Consider the following 18,953-nt stretch of genomic DNA (forward strand, 5'->3'; position numbering starts at 1 on the left):
CGTACCTCTTTTACCTTTACACCGTTTCCTGATAACCTCCAGTGAAAAGATGATTTGCCTGGAAAGTGCTGAATTACAGGACCTTCCTATTACTTTTCATGCACTCGCTCCTGGCCAAAAGGGATAAGACAGTGCCCCATTCTAGAGTACATGACTTCACCTAAATTATGTCAAAGCTGAACTTGCAAGACCAGATGTCTGGGTCCCGAGACCAAAACAGGCATGGGACTAACATTCACAGCTGTTTGCTGAATGTTTTGATCCTTGAGAAGATAATTAGAATTGGCCACAAACTAAACAAAACAAACTACTGTGACTAAGACTGAAAGCAAGTCTGTTCACACAGACCTCTGTCTATGAGCAAAGTGAACACGTGTATGCAATGGAACAGATAACATGAAGATATGCTGGCCAAGTCCTAAAAACATTAAACTAAACTGCAATTCATAACAGCAAATTCCAAAATTTACAGTTATATTAGGAAATTAGCATAAATGTAGATGTTGGGTTAATTTCACTGTTATAGGTAGCCCGCAACCAAACAGTATTCTAGAACTTTACCCTCCTTCATTGCCAAGCCCTCAAAAACAAACCTGAGCACATCAAATGACACCATAGGGTGCTTTGGCAGATGTCATCTTTGGATCTTTCTTGCCTCAGTAATCACTAGGGAACAGCCCTTGGCACCAGAGCCTTGTGGACCAGGTGGAAACCACCAGGGGTGCAAGTCTACCCCAAAGTACTCCGATCTTTAAATGCCATGATTTGGATGCCACCCTGACCCCGTAGCTGGCTTGAACAATTCAGACTGCAAAACAGGGGGGAGAAAAGGGGTGCGTGAACTGCAACACCTACTCAACCATTTACATCTATGTTAAATTCCTCATGAAACTGCACTTTGTTCAGCAAATTCAGTGTTGCAGTCCTCACTGCATGGGAAGGACAACCAATTATGTGGAATTAAGACCCTACAGGACAGCAGATCCAAAATCTTGCCTTGGCTCTAGATACAGTCCCAAAGCTATAATGTTTGGAAAAGGTATGCACAAAGACCATGTAGCTTCTTCAAGAATGGCCTGGGTGGCAGCCCTTCTAATGGAAGATACTGATGGTAACTGCAGCCCTAGTGGACTGTGTCCTAGTATGGTCTGTGACTTTTTTCATTTTCATGAAGCTCATAACAAAAGGCAATGCAATATGCTAACTACTTAGAATGGGTCTTCTTGCTGACGGGCCTACCTTCTATCTCCTGTGCAAATGACACAAATCACTGATTAGTTTTATAAGACCTTTGACTCTGTGCTTAGGTTTACAGGCAAGTGCTAGGCTAATTGTCATTGCAGGCCATTTTTATGCCTAGCCATTTTCCCTTTTGGTGCTCAAATTAACCTACCCCATTTGATGTTAGACTGATCTTACCCATCCCATGGTATATAATTATATCAACTATGAACCTATACTACCCTAATGAGAATAACGAATTATACCATAGATAATTTGAGGAGGCCCATGCATGGGATAAGGCATTTTGGAGCTTCCTCTGTCCATTAGTAATACAGGGGTTAGTCCCAAGGTAAATTTTGTTTTCCAGATATATATATCCAAGTCGCACTTGAATATGGACAGGAATGAGCTTTGCTTTATACTGAGGAGGAGACTGTTCTAGAGGAGTGACATTCTTTGTGAGATATACCTGTCCCTCCAAACCGTTCGGTTGACGGTGCAGAAGAGATTTAGAATTCAGACTATTTCTGATGCCATCTGACTTGCTGATGTCGAGTAAACACGTCAGTATTGGGTCGGAGAATGCCTTGCATGCTAAACACAGGTACAAAACCTGTACGTAGGCCAAGGTAGAACAATGTTGCTAGGGTGGTGTTAAATATTGCTTCATGCTATTTAAGATACTTTCAGGAATACTGTCAGGACCCATCAATGTAGTATCTTTAGATGGTGCTTTTAGGACTTGGGGTCTTTTGTGACAGCTGCAGGTATACTAGTTTCAAGTATATTTTGAGTGACAGATGGAAGAGAGGGGTAAAGTTAGAGCTAAATTTATCAGCCAATAGTTTTACTATATCTTAGGCCTTAATATAAGCAACATTCACAATCAGTGCAGCACATAGCTGTGTTGTGCTTTTGAGATTACGACCTTAACTAAAAAGGATACGAGACTGTCTTTGACTTGGATAGTTATTTTAGCCTCAAAACTGGCTTTGGTGGATTTTAAGCTCCTGAGTTATTTCAGTGACAAAGGCTCTATCATTCTGGGAATTAATCTTACCTTTCATCAAAATTCTCTTCCTTTTATTGAAAAGCCTGTTGATATCATGATTCCACTATTAGTTTCAGAGGTTTGCCCCGGATTTGTTCCTACAGGGGAGAGCTGCATTTATGCAACAGCTTACATGCTGGGATAGTGTCGTAATGTATGTTTCTGCATATTCAGTGGCATTAACTGGGTTTAGTGGGGATTTGAAGCTTCCCAGTGTATTACTTAAAAGTAGTTTGTCTTAAAGAAATTTCTAAAGGTGCCTTGCGTCAAGAGGGATAAGCCGCTTTCAGTTTTACTTCAAAGGAGAAGGCTTTATGGTCAGACCTACCAAATGACAGACACGCAAGGGGATGGTGCAAGATGCCCCCATATTAATAAGGACAAGATCCAAGATATTCTTCCCCCTAGTGAGTACTCTAATTGTTCCAGGGTGTTTATATTTACAAAGTCTGGGAACCTCTGTGCTTGTGGTGGTGTAGATTTCCCAGTCTAACTGGATAGTTTAGATCACCTAGGAAAATGGCAATGGGTTTAATATGGAGTGATTCCAGTTCCTGTAGAATGGCACTGTGGTTTTCTTGGGTCAGAGGGGAATTCTAAAGCTAGCTAATATATGGTACAGGTCCCTTCTGAGGGTTATTTGATCGTGAAGCTCTAGTGCATCATGCACTATTCACCCTTCTGCATACAGACTGCAACACTGCCACCTTTACCCACCTCCTGTGCAGTAGCTGGTCTAGACATGTGGAAGGCATTACAGCCCTATGCAGCTGGAGTGCTCTCTACAGTTTTAAACCGTGTCTCAGTCACTACACCGATGGAGAATGCGCGATGTGAGAAGGGCTTGTAGGGAGTGGAGTTTTTTTTAGGATCCTAGCATTGTTCAACACCATTATACTTTTCTTGGCTTGTTTCATTTCACTGGTAGGTTTATCTGGTTGGCATTGTATAAAAAAGGCACCATGGGGGTGGACACTGACTTTGCTAATAATGGAAACCTTAGGGGGTTAGCTGAATGGTTAAGTGCCAGTTCAGAAACCACCCTAAGCATAAATGAGGGATTAGTACACAGTGTTCCTTAGTCCTAATGGAACACCAGGAAAGGTACTTTGCAAAGAAAGGCTTGGAGTTTTGAGGTATCTACATAACTGCCACCGACAGAAGTGTGACCTAAGAAAGGAACTAAATAAGGGATAAGGCTTATGATTCATGTTGAAAGAATAGTTGTGTAAAATCTTACCATAACACAAATGTCCTCCTCTTCCATGTTGCAGTATTCTAGTTGTGGGATTTCCTGCCCTCAGTCAACTCGTATGTCGGCTCCTATACAAAAGCTTCAGCTTGGCTGTTGCAGCGTGCATGGGATGTCAGATGTAAAGCCATAAACTTGGGGCCTTAAATGTGACGTCCGCACGGACAATCCTCAGAACTTGAAGGCCAGCAGGTAGAGAAGGCCCACCAGGAGGAATGCCAGTGGGTATGGTGTGTTGCCTTGGTGTCCCTTCAGTAGCGTAGGTAGATCCAGGACTTAGTTGGGACTAAAGGAGAAAGTATAGGGGGGAATTGGTGGGTGGGAAGGAATACTGCAACAATGAAGAGAAGGACATCTATGGTTAAGATTTTACACAACTACTCTATGTCCTTATATTCCTATGTTGCAGTATTCTAAGTTGTGGGAGAGTACCACAGCTTAGATGCATGAAAGGGAGGTGGATGCTAAAGAGGATTCTACAAAGCCCTGTAGGATGGCCTTGGTGAATCCTGCCCTAGCTCTGGAAACTTGGTCCAGTTTATAATGTGAAAGTGTGGATAGTGGAACATGTGGCTGCTTCCATGATGGATGCAGTGTCTAGACCTTTCAAGAAGGCCTTGGAGGAGGCCACAGCCCTAGTGGAATGGGCCTTTACTCGCACTTTTTTCCATGGTGAGTAACAGAGACAAAGTTTTCCTTATCCAGCAAGTGATGGTTTGTTTGGAGACTGCCTTGCTTAGGGCTCTGGGGTGAAAGAAGACAGAGCTGCTTAGATTTCCTAATGGTTTTGGTTTTGTCCAAGTAGAATTTAAGTTACCTGTGCACATCCAAGGAGTGCAATTTCCTCTCCCCTTCACTGGTGAGGGAGGGAAAGAAAGTGGGTAAATGGATAGATTGGTTTAGAGACAAAGGATGGATTAGTTCACAGGCTGACTGTTTTTGTGGAAGGTGGTTTAGTGAGGGGCAGGCCATTAAGGCCTGCAACACTGAGACTGTTCTGGTTGAAGTGATGGCTAACAGCAGGAGTCTTCCATGTACACATCTATAAGGTTCGAAAGGGTGCTGGGTTAGTTTTTTCCAGGATGTACTTGAGGTCCCAGGGTGGAGGGATGGGTTTCTTTGGTGGCCTCATGTGTAAGACCCCCTTTAAGGAAGAGCTTTACGTCGAGCCTGGCTAGCACCCAGGGGCAAGCAGGCTGATATAGCAGTAAGGTGCACTTTCACTGAAGAGTATGAAAAGTCCAATTTTAATTAACTGACAAGTGAAAACAAGTGGGGCATCTGCCGAACAAGGCCCCCTTCCCTTGACCAGACACCACTTTGTAAAGCTTTTCACTTAGCTAGGTAAGATTTTCTGGTGGTAGGCTTCCTTGCCTCCCTCGGGACTGAAAGCATGTCCTCTGTGTAGTGTTGTCTGAAGGGGATCAAAAGTTTGTCACCCACAGAGTCAGGGATAACATCTGCAAGTGTGGATGGAGAGTTCCTTTGTCTTGTGGCAGTAGATCCACCTTGTTGGGTAACTTGTAGTGATTGCCCTTGGCTAGATTGAGAAGTAGGGGGAACCAGTGCTGCCTTGGCCATTAGGGTGTCACTAACAAGATTTTTGGTTTGTCCTTCTGTATTTTCAGGAGGACTTTCTGAATCATTGGGAAGGGGAGGCATAAAGAAACTTCCCCTCCCAAGAGATGTTGAAAGCGTCCACTTTCCATACTAGAGGGGAGTGCGTCTTTGAGCAGAAGGTCTGCAGCTGCCTGTTTTGGGGGGAGGCAAACAGGTCTATTTGTGGAGTACCCCACCCGTGGACTATGTCTAGGAAGACCCCCCTGTCCAGCATCCATTCATGCTGTGGAGAGGAGGTCCTGCTTAGGTCATCTGCTTGCTTGTCCTCCTGCGAGGAGATGTAGGTCGCCTGCAGGATCAGGTTGTGGCGACAGGCTAGGTCCCATATCAGCAGGGTCAACCTGCACAGCTGGTAGGCCTTTGTTTCTCCCTGTCTGTTGAGGTACCACATAACCGTGGTGTCTGTCACTATCCGGAGCACCCCTGGGACCAGAAGGGGAGGAAAGGTCTTTAAAGCTAGGAAGACTGCTGTAATTTCCATGACACTGGATATGTTTACTCTGTAGAGAAGGGTGCCAAATTTCCTGGACCCTGGTAGGATGCCAGAGTTGGACTCTAAACTGAATCTGAGGCATCCGTATGCACTGTTGGGGTGGGTGATGGCAGTGCAAGTCCCGGGTACAGATGGACTTGATGGATCCACCTGCTGATTTCTTTCTTCAGACAGGGAAGGAGGGGAATATCCTGTTCTACGTGATATAGGTGTTGGGACCAAATGTTTTTGAGGTACCACTGTAGCTTGCGCATATGCATTCTGGCTAGTGGTAGCATGGGGATGGTTGCTGCCATTAAGCCCAGGAGACGGAGGAATTGTCTTGCCATCACCTTCTGGGACTAGAGGGTTTCCTGGAAGTGGGAAGTCAGGGATAGAACCATGCCCTGTGGGAGAAAGGCCTTCATTTTGTCCGTCCTGATTCTGCAGCCTAGGAAAAATCTTGTCCTGGCCAGGGTTCAAGGAGGACTTTGGGAGGTTGATGGTAAACCCTATATTTTGCAGAAGAGACACGGTGAAGTGCAGATGCCGTGACAGGGTATCTTTGGACTCTGCTAGTATTAAAATGTCATCCAGATATGTGTAAATCTGGATTCCCTGCATTCTGCAGAAGGTAATGGCTGGTGTTAGGCACTTTGTAAAGACTGCAGGGGCAGTGGATAAACCAAAGGGCAAGGCAGTAAATTGGAAATGACAGAAAGGTCCAGAGAAACGTAGAAATTGTCTGTGGGAAGTCCTGATGGGAATGTGAAGGTAGGCTTCTTTTAGGTAAAGGGTGGCCATGAAGGCCTTGGCTGGAAAACGAGGCAGCAGAGTGGGTAGTGATAGCATTTTGAAGGAGGGTACCTGAAGGTGTAGATTTAGAAAGGAGAGATTTAAAATGGGTCTCCAGTGGCCATCTTTTTTGAGGACCAAGAAGAGACGAGAGTAGAATCCCTTTCCTTCCTGTCCTGAGGGGACAGGTTCTATGGTTCCTAGCTTTAGCAGTTCAGACAAAACTTGTGGTAGGAGATGAATTTGTTTTTTCGGGGAAAAAGGAATACTTCTCCTGGGTGGTTTTTCTTTCCAGGATAGAAGTACCCTTTTTGGATAATGGATAGGAGCCATTGATCTGTGGTGATGGACTGTCAGCGGGGGAGACGGTGCTGAAGGCGTGCAGAGAGTGGTAGGTGGGCCAGGCAGTCGCACATTATTGGGGCCTCCTCTATCCTATAAGGGTTATCTGGGCTGAGAAGGTGGTGCATTAGGTCTGGAAGAAGTAGGTCTTCTTGCCCCTCTTTTAGATCTGGAAGAGGAGGCAGCTGTCTGAGGAGGGTTGCGCCCTACAAAGGTGGTTTTAGCAGGGTAGTTCTTGTAATACTTAGGAATGGGGGACACCAGCAGATGCATGATGTCCTATAATTCTTTGCTTTTTTCCTGCAGATTCTTGGAGATCTGCAGACTGTTTTCCAAAGAGGAAGTTGTGATCCAGGGGGGCGTCCAAGATTTTGGACTTGAAGTCTTCTGATAGATTCTGAAGTCTTAGCCAGAAGCATCTCCCAAGGACAAAACTAGAAGCTGCAGAGCAACCAGATGCTTCTGCAGCATTGTAGCTGCATCTGAGTGCCTGGCTACTTGGTGAGCCAAGGACAGTTTGGAGGTAATGTCGGCCTTAATGGGACTTGTCAGGCATAGAAGCCAGCATGGAGGAGGCTTGAGACACTAAGTCCAGAGCATACTTAGTCATGTGGGGTCTGATAATTTATGCCTCTGAATGCCAAAGTGGAGTATGTGTAATTACCTTCTTTCCCATCCTATCCATATATTTGCTATCTTTATCAGTGGGTAAGAGGGAGGTGGAAGGCAGCAGTCTAGACTGTTTATCAGGAGCAGTGGCAATAACCACTGGATCCACCAAGGGAGGTTTAACTAGGAATTTTTGCTCCTCTGGCACTTTATAGAAGCGGTCAGGGTGCTTGGGGGCCGGAGGCTGGGAGTCTGGGACCTTAGAAGCTGAATTAAAGACATCCAAGTAAGCAGGAAGCACTGGAGGGCCAGCTGAGGGGGAGGTGGATTCCACTTGAAGCAGCTCAAAGTACCTCTTTTGGGTATCAGTCATTTGGGAAGCATCCCATTTGAGATAATCTTTCAACTTGGTGAAGGTCTCACCAAAGGTAATATACTCAGGGGGAGAATCCCCTTCCACAGATTATTCATCAGGTGAATAATGCTCCTGGGGAGAAGCAATCTGAGATGTATACAAAAATGGAGTCCTCTGAGGAAGAAAAGGAAGACTCATGCTCTTCCTCTCTAACTTGAGAGGTCATGGGTGGGAGGAAAGAGGCAGAAGCAGGCCTAGGGCTCAATAAAGGCAGAGTAGAGGAGGCTGAGACTGAAGGCCTAAGGGCCATGAAGGCCTGCATGAGACAGGAAGTGAAAGCCTTCCAATCTAGTATGTTTTCTGGAGAAGAGGAGGTATGCTTGTTTTTTTGTTTCTTTTTGGCCAGGGTGGAGGTAGGAACTGGCCCGGTATCAGATTTTGAAGACATTTCCGACGACTGGATTCTGGTCAGAGGTACCACAGAAACTGGTTCCACCTCAACATCGATTGTAGTCAGTGTCTGGGCAAGCTCAGAGGACCTGCCGGTCGTCGGCTGAGCAATGGCTTCAAGGGTAGTTGTTGAAGTCGACGGAACCACCGAGCGCTCAACTCCTAGATCGGCAGTTGGCGGGGCGGCAGGAAGCAGAGCGGCAGGCGAGGAAGGCCTAGGAATCCTGGCCTTCTTTCACAGAGGCTCGGATGTGGCCTCAGATGCAGGATCCATTCTAAGTTCTAACCGTTTAAGGTGCTGGTTTTCTAGGTAGAGGTTTAAAGTGGCCAGACGGCTGCGTAAGGTCTTCGGCACAAATGACTGACAAATTGAGCAGGAGGAATGATCGTGTTGCCGGGCTAAGCAAAAAAACACACCTATCATGGGTGTCTTTATAGGGTATCTGGTGCCCACATTGGCACTTTCCCTTTTTACCTGACATCAGCTAAAAGCTACAACAACCAAGCCTAAGCAATAACAATTGGTAAAAGAAAAAATGAAATCCCAACAGGTTACTTAGCTTTACCGATGCGATGTCTGTGAAGGAGCGATCGTACGATGTGTAGGTTTGTCTAAGACTGAAAAGGTCTGAGGATTGTGCGTGCGGACGTCACATTTAAGGCCCCTGGTTTATGGCCTTACGTCGGATGCCCCATGCACACTGCAACAGCTAAGCTGAAGCTTTTGTATAGGAGCAGACGTACGAGTCGCCTGAGGGCAGGAAATCCCACAATTTGAATACTGCAACATAGGAATAGGACATACAAGGTTTACTTCTCTGGTACACAGCTGAGATCAAATAATGGAACTGCTTTCTACGTCTGATATGGACGACTCCCCTAAAGAACTGCTTAACAGAAAATCTAGAATACAAAGAGGGTTCCATTGGCAGACAGGCTGAAAAAAACATGCACTTCTACATGTGTAAACTAGGCTTGGATTTAACAGAATTCTGATGGATATTCTAAGACTAATGTCACTTTTTCCTTTCTCATGTCAAGATCCCTAGACTGGCACCAGAAAGAGAATCTTTCACTTTGCTAGGTAAGATTTTTTTTACTAGTTATGTTAAATATTACGATTGGGGATATAACTCGTCAAAAATTGTGCTTGCTTGAGATTAAGGCAAGACCGCCAAGGCTATCAACCTTAGCGTGGCTAGGTTGGGATGCAAGGACATACAATATTGTAATTTCTGCTCACAGGCAAATTCCCATGTTTTCCTCTTACCATATTGTAGAAGAGGTGGACACTTGTCAAAAGACTGAATCATTTCTAGCCTTTACTCTTTCAATTGTCAGTACCATGGGGATGAAGGGCATGGAGAGAGAGAGAGAGAGAGAGAGAGAGAGAAAACAGACAGAGCGAGACAGCGTGCATGGATGGGTGTTGTGTGTGTATGTATGTGGGGGGGGGGTGCGTTGGGAGGGTTGTATACAGAAACTAATCTATCCTGTTTAGGGAACATGAATATGTCCTCCTGGAGTTGTTAGCCTTGAGCAAATGGGCCTCTATGCCCAGTACACTCCATCTGCTAGTCAAATACAGGAAGGTAATCCTGTGCAACATTCACTCATGGGGATCTGCTCAATCTGTTTATTATCACAGTCTCTATTGAAGGAATGTGTGCTGTCATCAGGGAACCTCCTACCTTCTGCTACCATCTTCCAGTGCCTGAATGACCAGCCTTCAGAGCAAGCAGGAGACAGTCCCTTCCTATTTTGTTTATGTAATGCATGACTGTGGTGTTGTCTGTCTTTATATGCAACACTCCCTTCTTCATCGTTGGCAGAACAGTTTAGCGGCCTGGATGAGTGCCATAATTTCCTTGATATTCTTGTGTTTCTTTACGTCCTCTAGGTTTTTTCCACCTGAAGATCCCCCATATCAGCTTCTGCTGCTATTTCAGAGAAGTCTGTTTTAACAGTAATTGCTAGTTGTGGGGACTGGAAGGACTTTCTCCTGTTTTGGGTACACTCCTAGTTCCATGAAATCTTTAAGCATGGTAGCAATACATTCCTGGTCTCCAGCTGATGCATGTGCTGATACTACCCTCATATGCAGGTATGCTAAGGGACCAGCAAAATGCATGCTGCCATGTACCTTGAAAGTCTGAGAAACTGCCTGCCTTTCACCTTGACTTTCTGAATGGAATGGTCAAAACTGTTGTACATCTCCAGTTTCTCCAGAGAGGCAAAGGATATGCACTGAGAGGTGCCCAAACACCTTCACAGGAAAATTATATTTTTGAGAAGGAATCAGGTCAAATATTTCCCTCTTGACAGCCAGTCTCAGGGGCCTGAAGCAATTCAGTATGGAAATGGAGCACCCAAGAAAGAAATCCACTACGATTAGGCAGTTCAGGAAGGGTTAAATTTGAATCCCATTTATCACATGATAATCTATCACTGCTGCCAGGCCTTTCATAAATACAAGGAGCCATAGACAAGCCAAAGGGCAATGAGGTTTACTTGTAATGTTCTCTTCCTGCTGCAAATCTTAGCAAAGTCTGTAACTTCTGGTTATGGGAACATGAAGGTACACAATATTTCGAGTCCAATAAGGCCCCTTAAGGAATGAGTGGCAGTAGTCCTTGCAGGAGGACAATTTGAATTTTGGGACCCTCCACTGCAGCTCTTTTGAGTGTGTACCTTAAACTCCCAGTGAGTGTGGCTTGAGCCTTTAAAAAATAAAGTTAACTTTACAGTTCAAATAAATACTTGTATCTCTGAACTGTGTTACTAGAAAACTGTAAACGGCAAACTATTCAGGATATATTAATCTTTACATGGGTGACATTCATTCAGTTTGATGTTTTAATCTGGATTTTATAAGCCAAAATAAAGGCAGTATTAATTTTGTAATGTTGTATAAAACAGCTTACGATCTCTCAGTAACTATTCAAGCAAGACACACTGCCACCAGCATGATTTTCTTCATAACAGCTGTGAGCTTTCATATGAGGCTATGCAGTTGCGTTATCTGAATGCCGAGATATTTAGAGAACTATGAAAATTACAATACAAATAAACAGTACACAAATATTCAATCTCGCTTTACCTGCATTAGACAGGGGTCAAATATCAATACAATTGTGCTTGCCATAATGTATATTTTAAGATCAAATCTTCTGCTATTTTGTATGCAGCATGGTTTTGGAATTATTAATGCAAATATGAACAAGCAATATTTGATACCTAGAGGCATCAGTAAGAGTTAACTGCAGAAACGCTTGGAGGCAAACTCTGTTGTAATGAGTTAAGAAAGCAAAGTTCAGAATGGCCCCTCTTTTCTTGGAACAAGGAAGAGCCTGGGAAAAAAATCCTTAACCTCCCCCCACTGGGCATCATTATTTCTATCATCACTATTGGAACTGGTCTTTGGGAACTAGGGCAACTCCCCTGAAAGTATGGTTTTGTAAGTAAAACTTTCCATAACAGCAGATGTTGAAACAATGAGTAAAAAGGTGTCACACAAAAACTAAACTGTTAAAAAAAGACAAGAAAAATCTAGCAAAGCTAGACTTTCCACTGTGTGATTCCCTAAACCTCTTGTATTAGAGGTGACATGTGATATATGCAAATTACCCTTCAAGGACATCAGGTGTTTCAGCTAAATGGCATACTCGACATATCCTGACAGGGGCACTTCCCTGAGATTCAGGTTCCTTACCCTGGCTATGTGGCAAGTCTTCCTCCACTTCCTCCAAGGCCAACAAGAGTGGTTCTTCCTTACCAGGAATTGATATCCCAACAGCCACACAGGACAAGTGTAATTCATGGTCCGTGGCAGCTTCCTGAAGAGCGACATCAGGGGGACAGAGACAATGATGAGCAGTCTGAAGAATTAGGTCTGGTCACAGCACAGTCACCCACTGGTAGCAGAGGTAGTGTGAAAGCTAGCCTGGCTCCTGAAGACTTCATAGAAATGTTTTTCTTCTTGTAACAGGAGATAAAAGAACTAAAGACCCAGACAAGTGCTCCATGGCTGACCAGGAAAGAAGCCCAGTAAGCTGGTAGAGGAGCTTGTGCGAGTCTGTAAACTCCTGACAGGGAAAGTTTTGAGGTAAAATTTTAATGACACCTTTTTTACAGAAGCATTCACCAAGGAAGAGTCCAATGACATCCAGTAACAAACATTTCCTAGCATAACATATAATTCACTACAGAAAAAAAGCTTTCCTCGGGGAAGATTTCCCCCAAGGGGACTTACCTGTCCAGCCTTTAAGGAGTGCTAATCACAGTCAGTCCCACAAGGCCAAAAGGGAAATGCTCTTGAGTGGCAAGAAAGTTCTGAAGCTTTGGCTTCCTAATCTTACAGCTCTTAGAGAGCATGGAAGGTGCCTTGAAGCTTTGATGGTGGTCATATCCTCATCACGATACAATGTATACTGCAACAGTGACTTAATGTTGAACATCTAAAGATGCCATCAGCCAATGCACCCTTTATGGCAGACATGCTCATGCCCATTTGGAAAGAGCTGTGGCCAAAACACTGAGTGAGGGTAAAGCTCTAGAACACTAGCAGCTGCAGACTACCTACAGACAGGATATCTCAAAAAGTGAAACAGTTAATGCTACAATTAACATTTTATAGTTACACTTAAAAAAAAAATTTTTTTTTTTTTTTTTTTTTTTTGCAGAGACTCTTCCCACTTCTACTCTGCCACTTACAAATACTAACTCAGGCCATTGTACCTCAGAGCTTCACTGTTTCAGTTCAGCTACACTGAGAATTGCAATTACAATGGTCAGAATTCATCTTGCAGTTTAGCTCAGATGGTTATTACTATACGCTGTTACTGACCTTCTTCCTGAATAGCTGTCGTTTGATTCCCTCTATTTCCACTTGTAAACTGTGTGACAGAGCAAGCAACCCAACCAGCAGTGCCCCTGGTTCGCCCCTGAAAAGAAAAATGTCCAGTAGCCTTACCTGGTTGACAAATACATAAAAAATCTCAACGGGCACCCCGTGGCCAGTCACCAGACCCATGTGAAAATCCTCTCAACTATTCTACAACATGCAAAGTATTTTTTAATCTTCTTCCTAGACTTTAAAACTATTTTCTGCCCTTGCCTTCATCAACCACCTTGAATGCAACTGTGGCAAACTGAGACCAGACTTGAAGTAAAGCAATTATCAGGACATGTACCGAGAGGGAGTAGAAAGCTATCCAGTCTACAAGTAATCATCATCTAGATTTGTTACACATGACCCACTATTACAGACTTTATTAAACCTACTAAATTCAATCATCTCTTTCAGGGGTGATCTGGAAACAATACCTGGTTAACGGACATGCCCAGAGACACTGTTTGCTAGTAAGGACTGAGGGAACCAAACCCAGGACTACAGGATTAAACTCACTGGCAGCTCAATGCCTTCTCCAGTAAACATTTGTTAAACCGCTACAGATATTTAGACAGATATAACTAGCCACAACTAAAACTCTGTACAATATTTTGTTTAAAGCAATATTTCATAAATGTCAACTTTACTGTTCAACATTCAGTTTAACAAAATGTCTACCGCTATTTTTATCAAAATGTTTTCATTACTACAGCCAAGTTAATGTGGCATAACCTCAGAAAAGGCTTGCGAGCAGAATTGGCTGGAATCTTACCAGTGTGACTGCGCTTGTGCACCATAAGGACATTGGGGCCAATGCAGACCATGCCACAAATGTCACATTTCAGCTTGCCATTAGGAAGCCGTATCCCTCCAGGAGAATGAGGATCTTGCCCTGAACCATCACAGTACACCACAGAGTCAGTAAGCGAGTCATCAACCATAACACCATCTTCCTTCTCACTGCTTCGGTCATCTTGGCCCAGCAGTCGCCCAGCTTCCTCATCACTGTACATCTCAACCTTGATGGAATTTGCTGTTAAGAAACAAGGTAATTAAATAGCAGTTTTGAAGACAGTTAATTAGGAGTGCAAATACACTACGTGAGAAGCACAGGCAGCTAAAATCAGTGAAACACTTAGCTGAAACAACCTGGCTTAACTAAAACTTATAATACAGTAACTGCTGTTGCAGAGGAAAGGAGTACCCATGCAAGAACACTGCATAGAGAGAGTAAAGAAAAAATACAGAACTTTTGCATACAGCATTACTGTGAGGGCCCACGTTCATCTGGTTATCTTCCACAAAAAAAAAAAAAAAAAAAAAAAAAAAAACACCTAAAAATGGATTTAAAAAAGCCCTTCTAAAATTTCTGTCATCAAGTTTTCATTTGATATGGTGACAGATTCTTCTCTAATCTCTATGGTGAATGCATCTTCTGTTTTTAAAGAAATCTGTCTGCAGGCACATTTGCCTTACTCAGCCTCCAGGAATACCTATAGCCAGCAATAAGCAGTACAGGCAAGATGCAAGTGATAGCTTTCCAGAAGCTGAGAAGAAAAATATAATGGGATCTAGATGCAGAAAATACCACTGTGCAGACAATTTACCTTAAGATATGTTGGGGTATACTCACTGTTGCAGTCCTATGACTGGGACCCTTCGCAACAGACTAAATCCAATGTCTGGCCCAAGTTTCAAAAATGGGCACCCTCTACCCCATGCAGGATGGATGTTGCTTTCCCTCTGCATATCCTAGTGTAAAAACATGCATCCTCGCATGCCAGCTTCAGTTTTTTTTTCCGTAGCCCCAGAGGTTAAAACTAAACAGCCAGTTCATCATCCTCTTCAGAAACATAGGAGGTAGAATCCCTCTGTGAAGACATTATTCTCTTCCTTTAAAAAGGAGGTACTCTGGACACAGAAGGCCAGCCTGGGTCTGACTGTGGACTTGAGCTAAAATGCAAACAGTCTTCAACACTGCAGACTGATGAAACCCTGCCTATGACCCAGCCAACCAGGACTCAATCAGTGGCCATAGCACTGAAGGAGCCAGGCAGCAAAGGACAGGAGTTGAGGCATATCTTGCACGCCTGTCCCTGGAGAAGGTGAGATTTGTGTGCACTCAAATGCACAAAGGGTAGAGTAAGCTATGTTGAAGACAAGACAGACTACTGCACATGCCATGGAGAAGGGGCAGGGCTGCTTACAAGGAATGCATGTTGAAATTAGGGGATATTTAGAGTAGACGGCACACTGCACTCCCCTTTCTCCAGCACCACACCAGGTGTTAAAGCTTAGAGCCTGGAAGAAAAAACTAGAGAGCTTTGGGCCACACCTAATGGCTAACTTGATGCTGACCCCTCTGTAAGTTCTTCTCGAGTGAAGGGAACAAATGGGTTGACTGACCGAGAGAGGGACTTATGGTTGACAGGCAGCAGGAGCAAGGTTACAAAAAAGCCTAAGCCCTTTTCTAACTGTTACCAATCAGGAGGAAGCTAGGCTGGATGAGGGATGATACAGATATGGCAGCTGCTGATATGCTGTAGTTATTCTTTGTTTGGCTGCATGGGTCTGTCAGGCAGGGAGTGAATTAGTAGTTTGTAAATCAATTGTACAAGTAGCACCAATGGGTATACAGTCATCCCTGTCCATAATTAAAGCATGCCTCAAGCTACATGCCCTTTGTTCTGGTCTAGTAAGGCATGCACTTGGATGAAGGCATGTCTGCCTCCAAAGGAGCTATGCTAAAGGCCTTGGTACTGGCAAGTACTGTGAAAGTGCTTCTGCAAGCATGACACCCCTCAGTCAGACCTAATCAGACCTGGTGAGCACACCTACTGAGAAGTCTCTCCTCCCTTTTCTTTTGGGCCAATGTCTCACTCTAAAGCTTTTTCTACCTGGATGGAATACCCATGCTATTCTGACAGTGAAAGGCAGCAAGCATGGTGGAAAACTTCATTAGGGTCATATGTCTCTTGGTCATGATACAGTTGGAGGGCTAAATACATCCTAGTTGCTTTATGACTACACTCTGACATCCAATTTGGATTGTCATTATCAAGTGTTAACAGTGTAATTTTTGTATGCCATGATTCAATTCTAAGCAGTACAAACACCTGTCATGGAAGTCCCTATGAAGAATCTGCCTTTTGCAAACTCGCCTTCATACTTTATTTGGAGCAGGAACACCATGAGAGACTTGCATCTGTTTGTGAACCAGCCACTACAAACAAAAACAAAACAATGGCACAAAACATTTCTTCCCCAAATGAGGTACATGTATGCTCAGTCAGAGCCAAACGGCATAGGCTAATGCCAGACTGACACTAAACTTTTTTAATAGATGAACATATGCCCGATTCAAGAAACTAAAGATGGAGTATGTGGACATCCCCTTTACACCGGGGCAAGGCAGTAATTCAAGTGAAGGTGACTCCTGCACTGTGTGTTGTGTATGGGGGGAGTGATGCTTAACTCAAAAAATCATGTCAGAAACTGGACTTAGCCTGCAGGAGAGTTCCTACTCTCAATGGATGCAGCCATTAGCACACAGACATCTTATTTTGAGAGTGACTCGTTTGGAATGAAACCTGGGCAGATTAATTCAGTAACTTCTCTAGATAAATCTGTTCTAGGTCCTTTGATATTGTCCCTTTTTATAAATGATTTATCACAAGACCAGAGTCTTGGGTAGCAGATCTACTGCTAACCTACAAGAATACCATAGCAACCTATTCAAACTTTGCGAATGGACTACTACAAATAGATCAACAATGTTTAAAACAATCCAGTACAGTGGTACTTTCCACACCAAACAAGTTTAAAAATCTTGATCCCATCAAGAGAATTTCATTGGGCCAACTCATAACAGAACAGCAAAAATATGTTGCATTCTACTACACTTCTCTCTCTTCTACACAACACACAGGACAATAAACAAAATACTTACTCAGCTGAAACCATGTTCTAGAATCTAATCTTTCATCTACCACTCAACTCACTAGAAATGACCTAATTCCAAATACTGAATGCTATCCCTCTTTTTAGACTAAATTCTAGAGCAAATACTCAAAATGCAACTAATAGAAAACAGATGCCACTCTGTACACCAACCTGATGTGTATACTCACTACTGTGATCCGATAATGGATTTTAAATGGTGGCCCATCCACAGCATAGCCAAAATGTTACTTAGCACACTTACATTTACAGTCATAACTGCTGGGACAATGTCCCTTCACTGAAGTCCATTCTTTGCATTAGAGACTCGCCATGTAAGCCAATAGTAGCTATAAAAAAAGTCATCACATTGATCAGGCCATGCTCTGACACAGCATGGGTAAGAGGGCATTCTCTAACCTGGGCCCAGCATCTAACTACAGAAATTAAGGACTGGAAAAAGAAAAAAAAACTCTACAGGTTTTCACTAAAACACACACAAAAAAAAAAAAAAAAACATTCTAGGGGGAAGTATCTGTGCTTGCTTTTAAAACAAAGCATAAAAGTCTGTGCTCACCTAAATTTTATTACAACTTTTATATTGCTCAAGGCAAATAAGTATTGTGTTCTGCAAGTAGAAAATTAACAAATACATGTATTGCAAATAGTACTGGCATTCTGAACAATTTTGTAAATTACATTCTATTTATTGTGAGGGGTTATCTATAGCGTTAAAATTCAAACTTAGAAAATGAATTGTTGCTCTACTTCTGTTCCATGCTAAACACTAGTGGGGCTCAAAATGCGATTTGACAAGATCAGCTGACCAGCCAACCTACCCAGTTATCAACTGAAATAAATAAAACAAAGCAAAAAAATGTCCACTTGGTCTCTTACACAACACACACCATAAAAAAAAGACAATTTTTTTTGGGGGGGGGGGGCACCAACAGTTAAGTGGCAGAGAAAAGCAAGCATGTTATCGGCCCTGAAAACTCTCTCCTTTGATTAGATACTAAATAAAATGTAGCACAACTCTAGTACTCAACCCAGTTTCCATAACAGTCTGTGAGAGTTAATTCAAGCTTGGTTCTCTTCTTGTCTTCAAGCTGAGCAATAAATACAGATGTTGAATTGTTAACCATTTAACCTAGTTAACTAGTTGCAGTTTACATATGTTAAGTGGCAAAACTCAGCTAGACGCAGCAAAACAAAGCTGCTAAACTTGATAAAGAAAAAAATACAGTTGTGTAGGCACTTAACATAACTGCAGACATTCAAGTACATTCAGTGTTTCATTACAGACTCATTATGTTCCTGCCTGCAAGAGACTGATGTCTGGTCTAAATACCAGAACTTTCATCTTCCCACTGTTACCCCAGATAGTTCCCTCCACAAGACATTGATTTGTCAATAGCATAAAGGGACATTAGCCAGTGCCATCTTTTTAACTGGATGTGTGGCTTGGTGGGTTAATGCACTGTTCTTCAGGTGCAACGGTACTGGATTCGAAATAGGACGCAGGTGTAGTTTTGGTTGAGAGGGTGGCATAATGGTTAAAGGTGTTTACCTTACAAACACAAAGTGTGGGTTTGATTCTCAGCACAGGGTAACTGGCTAGGCTTAAAATGGCTCATAAAAGGCAGTTAGCCAAGTGCTGATCTATGAATCTATGAAAAAGGAGCCTCTTGCCCCAGGGCTGGTTCTGGAAAGGTTTCTTGTAAACAGGGCATAATTCATCCCAAATGGAAGACAGAAACAAGGGGGTACCTCCCCATACCTGCTCCTGTAAGAACAGCTTTTTTTTTTTTTTTTTTTTTTTTTTTTTTTGAGGGGGACAGATGAGCCTGTTGGGGAAGATGGAGGAAGACTAGGTACCCACCCAGTTCAAAAGAGAAAACAAAAAGGAATACTGGAAGAGAAATTGTACTGCAATAATGAACACAAATGTCT

At 43.2% G+C, this 18,953-nt stretch overlaps 1 protein-coding gene across 2 annotated transcripts in view; it reads right to left on the reverse strand.

Moving 5' to 3' along the window:
• The window catches only part of IKZF4 (IKAROS family zinc finger 4), a 437,207-nt gene extending 423,112 nt beyond the window's left edge, over positions 1 to 14,095 (reverse strand). The window contains exon 1 of one of the 2 annotated variants that reach the window (XM_044083750.1): positions 13,834 to 14,095. In XM_044083750.1, the coding sequence (XP_043939685.1) occupies positions 13,834 to 14,074 (241 nt within the window). In that variant the 5' untranslated portion in view covers positions 14,075 to 14,095. The remainder of the gene's footprint in view (positions 1 to 13,833) is intronic. The other variant, XM_044083749.1, reaches the window with a different exon arrangement.
• Positions 14,096 to 18,953: the final 4,858 nt, after the last annotated feature.

This window comes from Protopterus annectens, chromosome 9.part0 (assembly GCF_019279795.1).
Source record: "Protopterus annectens isolate FY-2018-M chromosome 9.part0, PAN1.0, whole genome shotgun sequence".
In the NCBI taxonomy this organism is placed as follows: Eukaryota; Metazoa; Chordata; order Ceratodontiformes; family Protopteridae; genus Protopterus; species Protopterus annectens.